The 21,679-nt window shown below is 36.3% G+C and overlaps 1 protein-coding gene across 17 annotated transcripts in view; it reads left to right on the top strand.

Moving 5' to 3' along the window:
- Window positions 1-21,679, top strand: part of LOC132121655 (calcium/calmodulin-dependent protein kinase type II subunit gamma-like) — a 76,906-nt gene that overhangs the window by 23,158 nt on the left and 32,069 nt on the right. For all 17 annotated transcript variants that reach the window (XM_059531293.1, XM_059531283.1, XM_059531282.1 and 14 more), the window contains exons 3-4: window positions 14,774-14,833; window positions 20,155-20,209. In XM_059531293.1, the coding sequence (XP_059387276.1) occupies window positions 14,774-14,833; window positions 20,155-20,209 (115 nt within the window). The remainder of the gene's footprint in view (window positions 1-14,773; window positions 14,834-20,154; window positions 20,210-21,679) is intronic.

Below are 21,679 nucleotides of genomic sequence, written 5' to 3'. Positions count from 1 at the left end.
TTTACCTTTACAGTTCTGTGTATGTGATACTACAGTCTATGATGTGATATGACGCTAGTTTTACTCAAATCAAAAGCTCAAATGCTCATGAAGTGATTCTCAGTGCAGTTCTGGAGATGTTCCTCATGTGTTAACGTCCTAAATTAGTGAGAAGACAGAAGCTGAAATCACTGCGAGTTTTTTGACTCGCATTCTTTTTTTATGACTGGATTCTACGATTCCATCCGCGTTTTCTGCATCGCGGAAATCATAGGGCCTTACAGTAAACCTCTGCCTGCTGTTCGCCCAACGCCTTAAAACCGAAGTATCTCCATATAATGTAGCCAGTTGTCCTTTTTTTTTCTACTAGTTCTGTAGCCTCCAGGCTGGTTGCTGACGCCGCCATGTTCAATGAGATAACACGCGAGCGGAGGGGGAACAAAATCAAAGAGGCAGGCAGCACAGAGAAGACAAACAAGAAAAGAGGCGGAATCAGAATTAAGTATAAACAATATATCGATATAAACGATCAAAATCCATATCATATTTTAAATATCGAGATATCGCCCACCCCTATGCTGATGTCTGTACCATCTATGTTTGTATTGAATGTAGGCTACTTATTGTGCAGTTACTGTCGTTAATTTTAGATGGTTACGGTTATTGTTTTCAATAGACAAAAGCCAGTTTGGCCTTTTAAATACCAAATAAGCATCTTGTTTATGCCTACTTCTTTCTTGTTTGTTGCTTAAAAAAAGCATCGGTATCGGAATCTATCAGTTTGCCTGTAAAAAAATCGATATCGGAATCGGCCATGGAAAATCATGATCGGTGCATCCCTAACAAATATCTGTGGATGCACATTTTCTAATGCAACTCTGAAAAGTGGTTTTGTTGCATCGATGGCATTTATTATCACATTAAAAGAGCTCGACCAGATACATCTTTTCATTCAGTCATTGGTTTGTTAATCAGTGTTGTGGCGGGTGTTTGGTTTGGGACTTTTTATTAGTACATGTGGAAGGATGTCCTGCATGGCTCGCCCTGTTTTACTGAGACTCTAATAACAGCAGCATTTGGAAAAGAGAAGATCTGTCCTAAATGTCACAGAGAAAAGCTTTAATGGCCTTTGAGAGATGACCGGGGCTATAGAACGTCACACAGAGATGAGGGCGATGTGCAGCTAAAAGGTATTACATGACGCACACCACCTTTGCCCGCTGCTCTGAAATATTCATTGAGAGGCTGTTTCTGATGAGCTGTAGCTTTTCGGTTTCTGTCTGAAGGGAATAATCTGTTCTAATTTGCCCCCTCAGGCCACGGCGGGGGCTGAGGTGTATGTTGGGAATGTATTGTTTACATCCGTACCACCTGCAGCTTGGTTACCGTTGTTTTGGACCGCAGGTGCAGTGTGAGCATTGAGCTCAGTTCCGCATTACCCAGAATCCCCTTCTCTGATGATTTCGCTAGCCCCTGTGGAAAGTATGAATGCAGTGCTGCTGTCTGGAGATTCAGAGTCCTGTTGGTGGATGGTGTAATTGTACAAATGCTGTTTCAACACTTCCCAACCATTTCCACTAAGTGCTGAATCACTTAGGCTGGTTTGATTAAAAATTCTTAATGCAAAAACAACCATGTTGGGGCAACATATTAAAAAGAACTTGCATTACGTATAAATTTGGAATTCTATTTGGTGCCGTTACTGGCAAGAAGCAGATCCTTAGAACACCTAAAAACCTGTAAACACCTGCTAACTCAAGTTATAGTCTTGTGAAATAAATTAACACAACTTCGTTAAAATTTTTATTTTTGTAATATTAGTATTTTAGCCAGTGTTTTTGTACTATTGTAGTATTAGTTTTAATGAAATATGATTAGATTTTAATCAATATTAATATTAGCTTTTATTTTTATATTTTAAGTTTAATTTTAGTTTGTTTTGTCATTTGTATTAGTTGTTTTTTTATTATTTTTATTTAGCTTTTTTTATTTCAGTTGTAGTTTGTCATTTGAGTATTTTAACTGAAACGTCATTCATTTAATTTAAGTTTGTCATCTAATACCTATGTTTTATTTTATTTTATGATAGCTTTATTTCAGTTAACAAACTTTTTAATAGTTTGTTTTAGCTTATTTTAAACCTCAAGGTAGCCACAATATTTCATTTTTGACAAGAATGAAAACAACTGTTTGTGATAGAAGTACAGTGCGTTTATTGGATTGTAATGTTGTTTAACAACATGACAGTTGTTCAGCTTTAGTGTATTTCTCACAGCCTCGTTTTCATCTTTGTATAATTTAATGATGTCTGCTCTAAGGTCTATAACAATACTCACCACTAATAAAGTTGGGTTCAATGTTCTTTCTTTTTATACTCATTCAGTGTGCCTCTTTGTCTGTCCCTTGAGGTGGCATCTGTTGCTTCTCATATAAATTTGGCTGAATCAAGCATATTTACAAGCTTTGAGTTACACTAACTGTAACGTATTTCAGGCCTACAGACTTGGACCAGTTCAGAACATTCTCAGTTGTTTTGGCCTAGCGCATCAGGGCTAATTCAACAATACCGCAGAGGATTGTATTCCCAGAGCAATTACACCAGGAGTTTAATATAGTTTGAGTAATGGGAAGAGATCAGGAAAGTCTTTGTAACCAGCCATTTTAGATATTGTGGTGCCAGTGTTAGACTTCTAGGAAGGAATTGCCCTGAATTGCAGCAATCTTGAGCTTGAATCCCAGTCTTGTATAAAGAAATTTTGTGCTCTAGCTAGTCTTAATCCTCAAGGGTCCGAGAATTAGTTTCAAGAGTATAATTGCAGATTCATTTTAATTTTAACTAATAAATATTAATAGAGAGTAATTTCTCGCTGCTTAGATTTTCTTTTTACCTTTGGTTCAATATTATTTTCCATTTCTAATCTTAAAGTTTGTTGTTCTTTGATTTGAAGGTTTGCAGTATGTATTTATGCAGCCTGTTTATTGACATTGTTGATGTGCCATTTTTATTTATTTTTTTAAATACCATTTTAACTTTTATATTTCCCCTCAGGAAAGCAGTATTGTGGTGTTGTTATCATGGACAGAAAAGAGGAATTGCACAGAGGGCCATCTGTTGAAAATATCAGATCAGAATAGTCAAGGAGGGGCATTATAAAACCAAAAAGGGTAGAATAGGAATGGAGGAAGACGAAGCAGTGGAGATTTGAGATGCAGACGCTGTGGCCTTGGCGGCCAGTGCCTAGGGACAGCTCTGTCTGGGTCAGATATATTCTGATAGCCTGCTGCTTAGGGCTCATGACGTTTTTTTATGATGTCACATTGCAAAAAAGATGGCTTTCGTCATTAATGTTAATTAGGGAATGCTGATGTTGCTAGCTAACATTCAGTTCATGGGCGAGGTGTTCCATCAAGTCCAAATTTAATTCAATCCATTATATGATTATATAATGAGTAGAGCTGTAATCAAGTTAGGCCCGACAGGACCCGAGCCCGACAGATTTCGGCCCGAGCCCAACAAGTACATTTTGATTGACAGCTTTTTAAAAGCCCGAACCCGTTTACAGCCCGACATTATTCAAATGTGCGAACACACACAGCTCTTTTGCCTTTTGTCAAGAATTAGTAATTTATACATGTTTTAACAATGTATTTGTGACTAACGTAGACTATATGCCACTTGGAAGTTGGAATAAAGAAATAAAATAAGTCCTCTGTACATCTCAGCACTCTAAATGGGCATAGGCTCAATTAGCATATAAATAGGACAATGCACCAATAAAACATTTCTTTCTTAAATTAAATTAAGATAAATTCTAAATTAAGATGGGTATTTGGCAATAATGAAATTAAGATAAAGGCTCCGCTGGATTTGCTTCACCACTAGCAGCTGACATAAAAGAATAATTCCAACATTAGCCTATATACTCTGTCTGATGGTGCGTCCAGCAATATCACCCACTGACTCATTATTCTCATTATAAACATGGTCATATTTTACCACCCACCCACTCACTCACTCACTTACAGACCCACCAACCCACTCACTCACTCACTCACTCACTCACTCACTCACTCACTCACTCAACCCAATCAACCACCCTCCCAATCAACCACCCTCCCACCCTCCCACCCTCCCACTCTCCCACTCACTCAACTCACTCAACTCACTCAACTCACTCAACTCACTCACTCAATCACTCACTCACTCACTCAACCCACTCACCCACCCTCCCAATCAACCACCCACCCACCCTCCCACTCACTCAACTCACTCACCCACTCACTCACACACCCACCCACTCATTTTAGGGACTTGGGATGTGTGTACATGTGGTTGTGGTTGGTATCTCACCCACTCACTAACCCACTAACCCACCCACCCACTCACTCATTTTAGGGACTTGGCATGTGTGTCTGTGTGGTTGTGGTTTGTATGTGAGTGTTGTGAAGACTGGCAGTGTGCCCAGCATGGATTTGGCCTGGATCTTATCTGTTTATTTATTTATTTTAAAGCCCATGTGACCTCAGCCTTACTCTCTGATGGTGAAGAAAGTCTTTCCCAGAGCATTATGTAGAGTATTAATACTAGAGTGTTAAATGACTATAGTTGGTTGACACATGCAGGTGCTGCTTTCTTTAGAGTATTGCATTACCTTACTGCTGACATCACAATACAGCTAGTCGTATTATCAATGAAAAATGAAGCATGAAACAGCATAACTTATGGTAGATTTTTCCTTTGTTAAAAAAAAAGGTTTTAATATATTATGCAATTTTATATATATATATATATATATATATATATATATATATATATATATATATTACACATCATATTATATTATAGGGATGGGCGTTTTCCACAAATATCACATTCGAATATTTGAGCTCACAAAAAACGAATATTCGAATATTCGTTTATTTAAATTAAGTTTAATGAGTCAGACGTTATTTTTCAGCAACATTGTTTTCGTCATTTTGAACAAGCTTACAATAAGCTTGAACATTACACATCGTGTTTTGTAGCTGAAAACCTTTAACAATGCGTGCAAACAAACAAAAGTACAGATTAAAAAAAAAAAAAAAAAGTAAACAAAGAAAAAACGTAAAGCAGCCTGCCGCAATAAGGCTATTGTACAGAATGTAGCTTACACTTAACTTTTAAACTGTCAGCAAATCTTTTTTTCTTTTTTTCTATTGTTTCAAATGTTCTTGTTAAGAAATACGGGGCATGTAAACATGATCGGAGGAAAGTTGGCTCCTTAGTCTGTTAACAATAAGGCCGGCCGCGGAGAAAACGCGCTCTGACTGCACAGACATTGGCGGGACTCACAAATAACGGTGTGTTAAGCGAGTACGTTTTGTGAAGCGCTTCGTGTTTTCGTTTCACCACTGAATACGATCCTCATCTGGTGGAATACATGGCTCCAGCAAGAACTGTTCCCACTCGTCTCGGCTGGACTCTCTGTAATCATCGCTGGAGAACTGGCTCAGCCTTTTCCGACGAGTGGGCATTGCATCCTCTTCATCATTGGTGACGCACCACTCGCATCAAGGAAAAGTCTGATATTGTTCAAAAAATATTTTTTTTCTTACTTCTCTCATGTTTTCATCGAGAAACCTGAGATGTTTGTGCCGAGGGTCTAGGGCAGACACGAGAAGAGGAGTTTTCACTGCATTCTCCAAGTTAGCGGTGTTTATTAGTTGCTTGAGAGATGCCGCAACAATGTTCTTGAATTCGGTCACTTTCTGTGATCCTCCACGGCATATTTGAAGTACTGTAGAAGACCGCAGCTCTTAGGGGGGCGTTCACATATCGCGTCTTTTGCATGCTCAAGTTCGTTATTTCCAATGTAGGCGCGCGGTATGCGCGCTCATAATGGAAGCGATGCGCACGCGGTGCGACGCGGTCCCGTTATTTCCAGGCGCGTCCGCACAGCATCGAGTTAAAAACATCTCAACTTTTCAGAATGCCGCAAGCAAACCGCGGGTCATGTGACAAGAACTAAACATTCAGCTTCATCCTTTCCTGTAACAACGTTGAAAGCTCAGCCAAGATGAAGGAACAGCTGATCATAGCTGTATATGGATTGCCATTTTGAAATAAATTTAGTAGCAGAGCTACTGAAAGCGATTTTTTTGTGCTGCAAATCCATTTATCCTTTGCTGAAATTTCCGCGTCTTCATGGAGAGAACGCGTCGCCTCAGGAGCGCTTCTGCCAGAACGCTTTGGAAAGAAGGAGAAAGCGGCGCGCATAGCCTTTTCCACGCCTTATTAGGCGCGATATGTGAATGGCCCCTTAATCATTCATTAATTATTTTTTGCTTGCATACACCTTCAAATATGCCGTGGAGAATCACAGAAAGTGACCAAATTAGGTTTTATTGTGAACTTTTTTTTTTTTTTTTTTGCGAAATTCGAATATCATTTTTATTTATCGAATAATTAGAGCAGAACGAATATTCGAATGTTCGACTATCCGTGCACATCCCTATTATATTACACATCATATTTTTTTTAAATGCAGTTCTTTGTAAGCTCAAATGTTACTCTAAATACCTCAGATTTTATATTATAATGCACATAATTCAGTGTTTTCTGTAACTCTGAACTGAAAAAAGAAAAGTCTGCTTGATATTATTTTCTTGGGGCTGCTCCTTCAACATAAATGCCTCCTGTCATATTTAAGATTCATCATTGGAAAAAAATTCATCATTTCATCATTTGGAAAATGGAAAAGCATCGGTGACCAGCTGCTTCTAGCAGATATTGACAGGCTATTAATTGTCCAGGCTCATACTGACTTGCACTCTGGATCTAGACCTGTGTCCCTGCGGATCTGCTCTCCTCTGCGTCTGCTCTTTTCTGTCGGCCACTGCAGTTTTGTTGATTGCGACAAACACAGGAGTGCCTGTGGGCCAGTAATTGAGCCCACAGATCTCTGAGCTTCAGCACAATAAAGCAAAACACTGACACCAACTCTAAAACACATGCGCACAGAGTCTCTAAATGGCACGGGTGATGAAGCAATTAAACACTTCAGCATCCGTATCCATATTAGGATTGAACATTTTCTGTTGGGGATGGGTTACCTGAGTGTGTTTTGTGTGTGTGTTACGGTTGTTTCAGTCGACTGCCTCTGAGCTCCTCCTCCTTCCCTCTGGCATCCTAATGAAGGCATTATCTTGACAAGTCACGGAACATGAAACCGCTGTAATTTGGCTTTTATCATTGTGTTTGCTAGTTGGGAAACATCCTTGCCAGCTTAAATCAAAGCAGAACGCTTTTTTTATTTTTAGATTATTCTTTTTCTAAGATTGATGGGACCACTGACTTCCATAGTATGGAAAAAACAAATTGTTAATGTTTGCAATTATTTATTTGATCTAAAGTGGTGTACATTGCCTTGGTTTTTTTTATCAGTTAATGCACTTTTTTGTAACATGCAAAGAAGATAAAAAATATTTATATGAATTAATTGTATTTATTTATTTATTTTGCGCAACAAAGACCTAATAATCCAAATGAAAACAAATAAAATATTTTTGGAACTAAAAAAAAAAAATCAGTGTGGGCAATTATCATTTTTTTTTTTTTTGATTAGTTCATGCATTTCCTAGACTGTATATGTACTGAAATAATACGATCAAATTAAATATAATATATGTATTGAGCAAAATAATTTTGTGTGTATTATGCATCAGGGTTAGTTGGCAAACTGGCATTTTGCCTGAGGTTTTGACTCCTTTTCGGATGTATGTATGTCTGTATGTATGTATGTATGTCTGTCTGTATGTCTGTATGCATGTATGTCTGTATGTATGTGTATAAAAGACCCTATTTAAGACCCAAAGCCACAACAGCAGCTCATTTATTTCTCAGAGGATAAGAGGACCCAGAGATTGTTGCTGGCCACATTGAGTCCTTAGCACAGGATGTACAAATCAATGTACTTCACAGGAAAACACTCCATTATAGTGCAGCAGGTGTGCATATCTGTGCTTGGACACTGAGTGTGCTTTTGCATAAGTGATTCTCGGATGAACTAGTGGCTCATCGGGGTACTGAGGAGGCTTCCCTTATAGATAAAATGATACCTCAAGTTTTACTTTTTAAATATCCTTTTTTACTTAAATACTTCCTTCCTTTTGTGTGCATGTGTGCAGTCACATTTTTGTTAGTGCACTTTAGATTTTGTTGTTACTTCCATGTAAATCTTCAGTAATACATTTTTGTTCAAAGGACCTTGAACTTTGCTTTTGCTTGGTGTGCGGATTCCCTTTTTCTTTTTGTATTTTACTTAAATACATCCCATTGTGGAAACACTTCAAACTCACGCTCAAACACACACTGCCTCTGGTGGCACTTTTGCATCAGTATTCTAATCTTTCTAGACTTTCTATCCCATTCCATTCAATTCATTTCCAGTTCCAGTTAATTAACTTCCAAACCAGTTTGTGCCAACTTGAATTTTAATTCCATTTAAAATTCTTCTAATTCTGCAAATATTCAACCATCTGCTTTATTAATACCTTCTCTTTTTAGTTAAATTGTCATTTTATTCATACTCAATTCTAGTTTCAGTAAATCACTTTCAATTAAGTTTCATTGTTTACACAATTATAATTTTGTTTTATTCTATTTTAAAGTATTTTTGTGCCTCTCTTTTTCTAAACCTGATTTCAAATGACTTCTTATTTAATGTTATTTCATATTCAATTCCAATTCAAGGTAATCCACTTTTGATTCAGTTTCAGTTTAATTCCAATTTCCAAATGATAATTTGTTTAAATTTCCATTCCAAGTATTTCTTTGGCTCCAAATAAGTGTTTATTCAAATTGTTTATTTTCATTTCCAGTTATTTTTTTTGTTCCTTAATTTGCTTTGTCTATTGAAGGATCTTAATTAAATTGATCCTAATTAACTTGACAAACAAGTGTTTACATTTCCATTACACGCATCCTTTAAAGCTATTTTGAATATTACAGCTGTTTTGAAAATCTGTACACAATATCTATGAACATTGTATTAAAAGCTCTATTTGACATTCAGTGTTTTTCTTCTAGTGTTTGGCCTCCTCTCTGTAACCTTTCAATGGCTCTCTTTTTCCCCCAGTGTCAGGACAGAGGGCCCTTCCTATCTCTACCCTGCGTTTAATTATGCATCAGATTAGAGGGCTGTGTGTGTCTGTAATACAATTACTGCAGCATGAGAGTGTGTTATCTTCCGTAGTGAAACTGAAGTAGTTTTGATAGCAACACGCTGCTGTCTCTCTGTAATATAGAAGGGAGTTTCCTCTCCAGTTCCTTTTGGGACTTTGAAACTTCTGAGATGCAGTAGAGTATCTTAAAATGTATTTGCCATTGATGTATTCAGCTTTTGCCTTAGTGGAGCTTAATCAGTCGTCATGTAAATGAGGCTGAAGATCAGACCATTCAGCGGATAGCACTTTCAGTCAGTGTGAAACTTTTTTCAGTTTTTACATTTACATAATTAGCAGACACTTCTATCCGAAGGTATATGATTTATCAGTTCATGCATTCCCTGGGGATCGAGCCCATGACGCTGGTGTTACTAGTTTGAGCTAGAGGAACTCATTTTACTTTACAGGATATTCAGCAAGAGAATGTAGAGCAAATTTTGAATTGATCTCTCTGGAATTGATTGGATTGTAAAAAAACGGGAATGGAGCCAGATGGTTGAAGGAGACGGGTTGAAAAGCAAGGGCTTTTCTTTTATTCTGATAATGAAAAGATTGCAATTGATTTGATGCTGTATTAGCACTTCCAAGTTTCATATTGGTATGCATATTTTGCTGCTACTTGGAGTAGTCTTTTTTTTCAATGCAGTGTATCATCTTGTGTCTTTTTGGAGCATAAATGTAGGCTGTGAACATAAAAATAAATATCATGAGGACGTATCTAGAGTTTAAAGCTTCTATTTTAATGCTAAACCAGCTCATTCAGACAGACAGTAGTCATACATTTAGCTAGTGTGTGGGTATGATGATGTAGATATTCTGAAGACCTGAAGTTTTTTGAGATAAGCAGAAATAGGGAACTGAAAGGAGGAACATCAACGTGTGTGTGTGTGTATATATATATCTATATATATGTATATATGTATGTATATAAACAATGGCTTTCTCTTTGCTTCAGCTGCTAGTTCATAGGATCACATGGGCTCATTGTGTCTCTTAGCTGATCCGGTAACAGGGATTTGGTGCCATCTTGGCACTCTTCTGCTTCTGCGGTTGGAGTATGTGTGGTCAGTTGGCCAGAAGTGAAAGGGCTGTGGAGCAAAACAACATTTGTGCCAGCGGCATGCTAAGGGTTAATCTTCCACTGGGTCACAGGTCAAGATGGGAGAAGATCTTGTTAGCTTGGAGCATGTCTGCTGTGTGTGTGTGTGTGTGGTGTTGCATGTTTGAAAGGCTAACACCTAATCTAGCTCAGAGAGAAAGAAAGTCAACAAGACAGAATGGGGTAGTGATAAAAATGAAAAAAGCAGTAGTTCTGAACGGCTGACAGCACAATATATGGCAAATTATAATGGATGTGTTTGTGTTCAATCAAATAACACATTCAATTAAACCAGCGACCGACACTCAGCTTCCAGTTGATGTGCTTAAGTTTGCTTGATGGGGTGTTTTGTATTACATGTCCTTTCAAAAGTGCCATTTTATAAAATGTAATAATCGGACAGAATCATGGTTTCATCATGTTTTTACAAAAGCAGAACATTTACATAAAAAAATTCTCCTCCTAGTGTGTTTCTATAGTTCTGTTCCCAAACCATCACCTAGTGCATACCTAGACAACTGCCTTCTAAGGGAGCATCTTGACTGAAATGTAACTTTATAAGTCAGCGGTTTGGAATACTGTACACATTATTTTAGTAGATTTGGATGTTAGCATTCTCCTAATGTTTAAACAATGTATCATATTGTTATATAATATCAAGCATTTTTTTTAAGGCTAAAGTTTTTAATGGTACTTTTGTATTCAGTGAATTGTATTCTCATATTTATATATTTAATTTCTTCCACCGTCTTGGATGATTTTATTTTATTTTTTAAATTTTGTCATTGATTTTAACTAAGCAGTGCATGCTGGTATTGACCTCACTGTGAATCATACATGCAATGCTGCCTTTACAATTTGATCGAAAGAAGGTCTTTTATGCTGCCTACATTTTGGAACAGTCTTCGTGTCAAGAGCACACTTTAAAATGCCGCCTACGTAGACAACCCACTAGGTTTGGACCAGAGCCAGTTAGGAGGCCAGCTAGACTCTGCTTCCCAAAACATCTTGCTTAAGCACGTCAGATTAGACAGCATTGATATTGTAGACTGACTCAAGCTGATATGTTAATTGCGGAGATCTGGGCGGATGAAAGTCGTCAGTATTACATTGTCCATGCCGGTTGCACAACATGCATGTACTGATGTGGTAATTCACATCACTCTTCTCTTCATAATATCCTATAAGTACATACATAGTAAAGTTGTCATTCCACTCCTGAGTGCTCAAGTAATGACAGAGATTCGAGGGACAAAGTTCAGAAGGGGCGGATTGGGAGCAATGGTGTTTCATGTACATGATGACTGCAAAGCAAGATGACACTGTTGTTTCAGCCGATGCAAGTTAACTTAAAAACATGACTTGTTTGAGACTTTCGAGATGGCCCTGATATTTACTTAATTTTTAATAAAATATATTTGCCAACTTAGCAAAGGTATTTTTTGTTGTTGCCAAGACAAGATCAGTTAAATCAGATTAGTGTACTGTACACTAATAATTAAAGTGCCCCTATTATGCCATGTTTTGTCTCCTACAATAGGTTTACATGCATGCAAGGTCAAAAAAATTTTGGGTTTCCCCAAAATATGCATTTGGTGTCACCTAATTTTCCACTTCCATTCGCTACTGATTCATTGGAAGCTGTTCTAAGATTCAGTCTCTCTAAACCCCTCCTTTCCATGAACATACTCTGCTCTGATTGGTCAGATTGCCTAGTCTGTTGTGATTGGTCTACCGTGTACAGCGCATGTTGGAAACAATACACACATTGGTATAGTTGTATATTTTAAACACTGAATAAAAAATATAAACATCTATTATTTATCATACTTTTAGGTTGTGATTTAGTGGAGCCACCTGGTCCAAATAAACTGGGTACTAAACCGCATTGAACTCCCTAATATTTAGAGAAGCAGTCGGCAGTAAAATGACGGGTACACAAAGAAAGATTGGGGTTGTACTGCTGTTGTACAGTGGAGAAAATGAATTAACCACTGATTCTTTGCGGTCTTATCTTTAGGAAGTGAAAATAAAACAAATTTATCTTCATAGGGTATTCTCAAGATGATGTTAACCACACAAACAAGATACTGTGAGGGCGGGTCAAGTTGTTAGCGGACAGCCCATGTAGAACATAGGTGGGGATTATGCAAATGTGTTACCCCATGACGTGTAGCCATCACAGAAGTGGGATTCAAATTACTGACTACATGGTTTAGTCAGTTCTTTGTTTTGGGATCCAAAAACTTTATTTATTAATAATGGGGCACTTTAACTCATTTATGTTTTGAATAGCACTTTTCATAAAACATAGCATTTCAAAGCAGCTTTACAGGAGATGCATGTTTCTACATTACAATTATGTGTAGGGCTGAAACGCTTCCTCAAGTAACTCGATTACAAAAAATGATCGAGGCAAATTCCTCTGCCTCGAAGCCTCTTTTAATTTATTTTAAAGCTTACGTCAGGTTCTTTCCCAATAATTTTTTTAATGTGACAACTCGTTTACGTCACCCACAAAGTGGAAGGAGACGCAAGGAGTCAGTAGTGTTTTGATTTGAGGGCGCATGCAAACGTAAAGAGAATGTCGTGGCTTGTGTCCATTGCAAGATAGAGCTGGCATACCACAACTAGGGCGATGCAGAAAACGCGGAGAGAATCGCGGAATCCAGTCATTAAAACGGATTTTACAGTTTCACGTGGAATGGCACGGAATTTGCCAAATTTTGAATGAATTAATCAAAAATAGGTCATTGCACTTACATCAAATCACGATATGGACTAATATCTGTAAATATTAAGCCGGAACAGTCTATTTAAATATGAATCCTGTATGTTCTGCGTGTCTCTGTTAATGAATGGCGCAGAATCGTGTCCCCGTTTATTTACACACACTGAAGAGCGCGTGACGCTCCGGTAATTTCAGCGTCTGCTGTCTCACTAAATAAGGACGTGAACACATGAACAACATCTCGAGAACTGCTCTGACAGTCACTTCATGAGCATTTGACTGTTTGATTTGAGTAAAACTAGCATCACATCACATACACAGAACTGTAAAAGTACGTCAACCCGTCAAAATAAAAGTCCGGTTTAGTTTCTTTATTGTGGGTTAGTACCAAAAAGTTAAGTTTGCTTAATTTTCAGTAATTAAAAGATACATTAAATTAATGTTTTATGTGTTTAATGTGCATCTCAGAAAATGCTTTATTTAAAACCCCAACTGAATGGCACTTAAATGCACTTAATTCATCTGTCAACTTTATTGTCATTGTTCACAGTACAAGTACAGACAGAGAAACAATGGGTAATAATTAAATGTTTATATTTTTTATGTATGCATTGCATTCTATGCATTTAAAAAATAAAAATATTTTTTTTCTGAAAAAGGAAACTTAGTTGTTCCTTTTTAAGAGACCCAGGAGTCTTTTCTCTTGCATAATTAATATTGCACTTTAATTAAGCAAAAACACATTTTATTCGATTAATCGATGGAATTTTTGGTAGAATACTCGATTACTAAAATATTCGATAGCTACAGCCCTAATTATGTGAAAATGTAGCTTGCTTTTTTTCACTTTTCTCTGTTTTTTGCATAAATGTATCAAATGTTTTTAAACAAAACCTTTTGCCAATGGGGTAATTTATAAATTTGAAAGTAAATTGATCAAGTTTTGAGGATGTTTAGATCTTTTTAGAGCTGGAAAGCCAGATAAAAATTGTGATTTAAAATATTTTTTTTAAAGCAGTTTGATCTGCAAAGTCTTGTAAGCAAAATATGAATATGTTTATTTGACATTAAAGCCTATTATTTTCTTCTAAAATATGAATCACATCCAATATTACTGGCCTCCAGCAGTGCATAGTGGGTGATCTTTACACTGGGAGGATGAATAAAGCCCCGTCAAGACATTGAGCCTGCTATTTAGTCTCTCCGCACTTGTGGTGTGTGTGGTGCAAGTGTGAGAATATGAGCCCTCGGGCTTGTTTGTTTAATTTTACACAACATTCATCCTTTGAGCTCACACACAACTATATTACAAGTTTCAGTAATAAGCCTTAGATTAGCTTGAACATCACACCCACTGTTACAAACACACAAACACACACACACACACACACACACACACACACACACACACAAAATGTACTGTACAGGACCAAATTTGCAGACCCTTGTTAACTTGGGATATATTTCTTCAGTTTTTTTGTGCTTTGCCAATACAATTAGATCACATCTTCTGCATGTAAATTGTAGATCTACATTTTTTTTGATCATCTCTCTGAATTGTTTATCCCCCTTACCTCTCCAGCATTGCATTTCACATCTATGACACCTGTGGAAAAATGTTCTCTCTTCTTGGAGGAGAGGACAGAGCTGCTTGCACCTCAGATGAGGTGTCCTTCTTATTTTATAGCTGTGAGAACAAGCCATCAGCCATCTCAAATATCTAACCTGCTTCTCTCTTTCTCTCTCTGTGTCCTCTGAAGATCATCAGAAACTGGAACGTGAAGCCCGAATCTGTCGTCTACTCAAACACCCCAATATCGGTGAGCTTGATCCTCATTATTTTCATTATGCTCATGTTCATTTTTTTTTTTTTACTTTTTTATTTTATTTTAGAATAACAGTAAAGCCATCAAAACTATTAAAAGAGAATATTTGAAGTATGGTATTTTTTGAGTTCTAAAAATGTTTAACAAATAAAAACTATTTTATCTTTGAGCTTCAGGATCATGACCATTTCATGACCCAGCTCTACTCATTCTAGATTTTCTCTCAACAAACCTCATATGGTGCATCATGGGATGTTTTTAGCTGCTTTTCTAGTTCATCTCATCCTTTAAAAATGGTTTTGGAAAGAAATATTAATGCACAATGTATTTTTTGTGTACAAACTTAATTTTAAGTCTTTATATTATTTTTTAACAAAACATACAGTAACATACAGTTTGGGGTCTGTAAGATTTAAAAAATAAATATTATTTTATTCGGCAAGGACACATTAAATTGATCAAATGTGACAGTGAAAAAGATTTCCATCTCAAATAAATTCTGTTTTGCCCCTTATATTCATCAATGAATCTTAAAAAAATGTCACAGTTTACACAACTGTTTTCAACATTAATAAGAAATGTTTCTTGAGCACCAAATCAGCATATTAGAATGATTTATGAAGGATCATGTGTCACTGAAGACTGGAGTAATGATGGTGAAAATTCAGCTTTGCTATCAGAGGAACAAATTACGTTTTAAAATACAGTACAGACCAAAAGTTTGGAAACATTACTATTTTTAATGTTTTTGAAAGAAGTTTCTTCTGCTCATCAAGCCTGCATTTATTTGATAAAAAATACAGAAAAAACAGTAATATTGTGAAATATTATTACAACTTAAAATAATAGTTTTCTATTTGAATATACTTAAAAAATAATAATTTATTCCTGTGATGCAAAGCTGAATTTTCAGCATCATTACTCCAGCCTTCAGTGTCACATGTAACATCCAGTCTATCACATGATCATTTAGAAATCATTCTAATATTCTGATTTATTATGAGTGTTGGAAACAGTTCTGCTGTCTAATATATTCGATGAATAAAAGGTTAAAAAGAACTGCATTTATTCAAAATAAAATAAAAAATTCTAATAATATATATTCTAATAATATATATACACATCCTTGCTGAATAAAAGTATTGATTTTATTTAAAAAAAAGAAAGAAAAAAAATTACTGACCCCAAATTACTCAAAGTATCCTAAAAAAGTATCACATGTTCTGAAAAAATATTAAGCAGCAGAACTGTTTCCAACTTTGATAATGAATCATCATATTATAATGATTTCTAAAGGATCATGTGATAATGATCCTAAACATTCAGTTTTGCATCACAGAAATAAATTATAATTTAAAGTATAATAAATTTAAAAACGATTATTTTAAATTGTAATAATATATCACAATATTAAATTTTTTCTGTATTTTTGATCAAATAAATGCAGGCTTGATGAGCAGAAGAAACTTCTTTCAAAAACATTAAAAATAGTAATGTTTCCAAACTTTTGGTCTGTACTGTATATTAAAAATAAATGTTTTTTCTGTATTTTTGATCCTAAAATGCAACCTTGATGAGCATAACATACATGTTTCAAAAACATAAAAACATAAAAACATTATTCACCCTAAATTTTCTAAATGAGACTCAATTTAGTTTAAACTTTCAAATGGTTGTGAACATGTGAGTTTGACGCTGTGAGCATCTGCAGCTGTGTGAGTGTTTATGACTGTGTGTGTGTGTGTGTGTGTGTGTGTAAGCTGGTGCCAGAGATGACTGTGACTAATTTAGGTTGAAGTATTTTTGCAGCAAAACATACAATGTCCGGCGGAACAGCCTCTCACAAAAGTCATTGTCTTAAAGAATGTGTGAACTAAAGAAAAAAATAAGAACTTTGAGGAGGAAAATTAGCCAATAAAGGGCAGAATTGAGTAGGCAGCAATAGGAGAATGAAAAACAAGGCAATGAGACAGAAAGTGGCAGAGACTGATTGATAGAATGAGGAGAAGACCTGAGAGAGAAGAACAACTGAAAAAAAAAAACAGAGCAGAGCCATCGATATGGGGGCGATGGCGACAAAGAAAGAGGTGAAGGTAGAGGGATGGAGAGATCAGCAGAGAGAGATGGAGAGGGAAAGAAGAGGAGTGGAGCTCTATAAATAACTGCTGAGGTGGGAGATGCTGGTGGGCAGCAGTTCAGCCCAAATACCGTCATTATCACCAATGAGCTCTGAAGCACGGCAATAGAAGAAAACCATGAAGAAGGTGAAGAAAGACATACCTGGTTGAAATATTGTATGAATTATATTAGATGTTCGTTAATTATAAGTGAACTTACCTTTTGCTTCATGTTCATCAAGTATCAAATCATAAGAGAGAATAATTAAATGGAAGGATCTCACTGGAGTATTTACTTGGATCATGGTTATTAAAATATAAGGCATTTCTCTTTATTACTTTTCAACAAAAATAACTACATTGTGATATAGTCTGTTATGTTACCGGGATAATTAGTCGAACTGTGTTATATATTTATACCCCTGGGGCCGTGTTACAGAAACATCCAACGCTAGAAGCCTGTCTTATCTGTTTGGTAACCATGGTGATTTCAGTAAGGATCTCATTTAGGACAGAAGATTTGAGACAGAAAGTTTCTGTAACACAATCCCTGATATATATTTTGAGGTTATTGCTTTTGCCTGCTTGGGTGATTAATATAAAGTTAAAAGTTCACTTTTCGCAATTTAGACTTTTTTTCAGTATTTATTTTTCACAAATTTTGAGGTGAGGGGGGTGGGTTAAGATGTAAAATATTTCAGAAAATATATGTGTAAGTTTCAATTTGGCAGTATGAGATGTATGCTATGAATTTTAAAACAAACCCAAAAATCAAAGAAATAAGTTACACAAATAAATTAAATCTCTTAATATGAACAAACTAAGGCTTTGCTTGTACTCTTTCCATTTTAAATAAGAGGCAACCACTGAATATTATCCATGATCCAAACAAAGATGCAGTATACATGCAGCATGAGTAGTTTCTAATCTAAATTAGACAGTATAATTTCTAAATTTGAAGCAAAAGCAGAATGGTCTGACTTTAGTTTTGTGAAACTATACTATATAAAACTTATCTGAACGATACAGCAGATGAACTGAATGAGATGCAGAGTCTCTCTCTGACAGCAGGTGGCACTTATGAACAGCAATGATAGTTTTTCCTAGGTTACCGCTGTAAAAAAAGCAGAGCTGCTTATGAACACTACTTAAATGTGCATTGTTCAGAGGAAAGATCTTTTCTAAAGATCTTTTCTCTTACTACACGAAGCCGTTGTCAATTGACAAGCTGCGCAAATCAATGGTGATAATGAACATGGGTTTGCGCAGCTTTTCAGTAAACAACGGCATTGTGTAGTAACAGCTGCTCTATGTGAAATCACGCACCTAATGGAATTTACCACTGATTAGATAACCGGCTTTACTGACTAGATGCGTATTAATCATCGGCCGATATATATCGGTGCACCCCTAATTCCAGTTTTATTGCGATGTGTTTGGCATCTCAACCGATTTGAATTGTCACATACTTGAATCAATTTTCGACCGGCTCGCGATTAATCGTTACATCCCTACATTTAATGTTATATAACTCATCTAAGTTACATCCGCTGTCTTTTACTTATATGTAGTTCTACTGTCTGGCATCTTCCAAACCTTTTGAATCGTATCCCAAACTGACCTCAACTTCACACTCCTATCCAGTTTCTTTCTCCTCCATTCTCTGTGTCTCACTCCTTCCTCTTTTTTCCCACTATCTCACCGCCTTTCCATCCAATGTGTTTTCTTATTCTCATTTCTGTTCCCCTTCTGGCGATGGCATCACCTTTATCCTGCTCCATCACCTGTATCGGTCTCTCTCTCCTTCACTTTCCCTTCTGTCGTCTCTCCTCAAGTGGACAGCTTGTCATGTTTTCTGCTTGGGCTGCACATAAGTGCTAAACAATAGAGCCAATGAAGGAGGAGAGATGGAAAGAGAGAGAGACAGTCTGAAAGGTTAAAGAGGAGAGAGGACTGAGTGCTCATCGCTACTGGCACAGTTGGCACACACTAATGGATATCTCTCTTTCACTCAGCTAGTCATGTGTTTGTAATTTACTATAGTTTGTAAAATGTTCTGTCAGCAATACATTATATAAAAAATACTAATCATCATATTAAATAGTCATTATTTTTGCAGTTATTAAACACTTCAAATTAACTATTATTAAATTAAAAATATTTTAAGGAAGGTGATGTGTGTAATGATAATGCTGATAATTATAAAAAGAAAAATGTGATTGATTTTTATTATTATTATTATAGGAAAAAAAAATAGAGGCGAAATGTGTAATTTCGAAACTTGTGAAAAATCACCAAATGAACTTCACCTTAAATATACCCAATTCTATTATAGCCGAACCTATTTCTGCTCTCTCAAATCTTAGTGCCTTCCGGTTCTGCCAGTTCATAGATTTGTTTCTCGCTAAATATTGATATACCTTACTCTACAGAAGTTAAGTGCAGATGCCAATTTACATGGTGTTTAACCTCTCTCTGAATGTTTAGGACTTTATTAAACTCGAGCTTCTTTAATTAATGGCATGATCGTGGCTCGTGTTTGTAGTACCAGTGTCAACATGCTAGGGCCTTGCTTGTCAAACAATCACTCTTAGGGCTATTGACCCGCTGAATTACTCTAATAATGTAGAAGTAATTTATCTAATATATATATTTTCCAGCATCAGATTTGCCCCAGTCCCTTTGTTATTTATCCTCCGTCTCTTTCCTTCCCTCCTTCAACTAGTTGCTATGTTGCTCTTTCTCTTAGCGCTCTCATAAGGCCCCTGCTATTCTGGGCAGTGTTTACTCAAGTCTCTCTCCTTATTTCTCTCTCACTCTCTCTTTCTCCATCCAACCCCCAACCCAATACACTCGGTGTGTGTCACTGTCTACGTGACATGCTGCTTGTGTACATAAGTGAGCTTGTCATCCATCCTCTCTCTCTCTCTTTTCGATGGATCCTCTTTTTGTTATTTAATTTTGCCATGTGCTCATTATGGTTAACTTAAGTCTGAAAACGTGCTTCGTAACTGTAAGCATCACTATAATAGCATGTAATTGGACGTATGCCGTATGTTCTCATCAGATATCATGAATACTGTGTGATGGAGTGAAGAATGCTCAAGATGTCCCTCTCATTAAAAAATGTGCTTTCATAATGCATCTCTGTGTAGATGTTGTTTAATGCTGATTCTCCTGTTATCTTTTTAACCCCAGTTCGGCTCCATGAAAGCATCTCAGAAGAAGGTTTCCATTACCTGGTCTTTGACCTGTGAGTATGACCGAAACACACTCACACACACAAACACACACCTGTGCTGTGTGACTCAGCAGTATATCACTGTAACTTGAAACATAATTCTATAGGTTCGTTTCAAATCGAGTGAGCTACCTCACTACCTACATAGGAAACTGCCTTTTAAGACATCATTGTAACTGAAATGAAATCTACTAATTAAACAATTTAAAACATTCTACATCGGCAGCAAAAAGAAGGCATCTTTGTTTTTGGTAATTAAAATAAAGCTCAAATAAAATACAGTATATAGAAATGCTGTTGCTTGGAAAATACTTGCAAATATGGCAGCCATAAACATTTTTTTACAGTAGCCCAGCCTAATAATAATTTGTCTATTAAAAGTATTGCTCTTAAAAGAACTGTGTGTTTTGTATCACTAGTTGCAGTGGACATTATCGGAGCATATAAGCCCTGCCCACGTGAGGCGCGCCGCTTCCGGGTCACGCTGTTCTGTAGTTTATTAAAAGTTTATTAATTCTGAACGTGTTTGAATTAATATTGAACCATATTGTACCAAAATACATCACTGCACTCCCTTGGGTCCGCAGCAACACACTTGCCACACGTGAAGTCGATTGGATGAATGCTTCTCGACATAATAAAAATGAAAACAGACAGAGACACAGAAATGCCAGCCTTTATTAGAGAGAAAAATATGTTCAGCCCCCCCCCCCCTACAAAAATAAAGTGACAAAAGCAATTTACAAAGAATTACTAAATACTGAAAATAAAAAGATAACAGCTAACCATTAAAATGATTAATAAAAACGAGAATAGTATATAAATAATATTATAATGACATATTTTGAAATGGAGCTAGTTTCTGTATTCAGGAGAGTTTATAAATCTCAATAGCTGTAGGGTACTTCCCGTTTTTTGAATGAGGATGGATGGACAAGTTATCAAATCCGAGACATTTTGTTCCAGTGAATTATGCTACAGGCCCCATTCCCTGCAGGCAGATAAATGCAGCTGAAATATATTTGACAAAAACACCTTGTACGCACCTTCCTAGGTGTCAAAAATATATCCTTCAAATTTTATGGGATCTGCCAGCAGAATTGATGGGTAGACATTTCTTGGTGGCCCTATAAATGCGATTTAGTGCTGTCAAGATGGTTGTTTCTGTGATTGTGGCCTGGGATCACCAGTCCAGTTAACTTAGATTTTTCCAGGCATCACTGTGGAACTCAGTTTATGTGGAACAAAGGCTATGTTACTAATGTTCCTTTTATTTGTCTCATGCTCACCTCAGTGCCAACTGCACTCCATCCTCACAATATATTGAGCAATATTACTACTATACTATAATATTACTAATTTTAATACTTACTACTATTTAAAATAACAATATATACATATATATATAGATATATATATATATATATATATATATATATATATTATATATATATATATGTGTATATATATATGTGTATATAT

This window comes from Carassius carassius, chromosome 39 (genome assembly GCF_963082965.1).
Source record: "Carassius carassius chromosome 39, fCarCar2.1, whole genome shotgun sequence".
NCBI lineage: Eukaryota > Metazoa > Chordata > Actinopteri > Cypriniformes > Cyprinidae > Carassius > Carassius carassius.
Note: the sequence above shows the minus strand (reverse complement) of the source record. Positions and strands in the feature narration are given on the sequence as shown.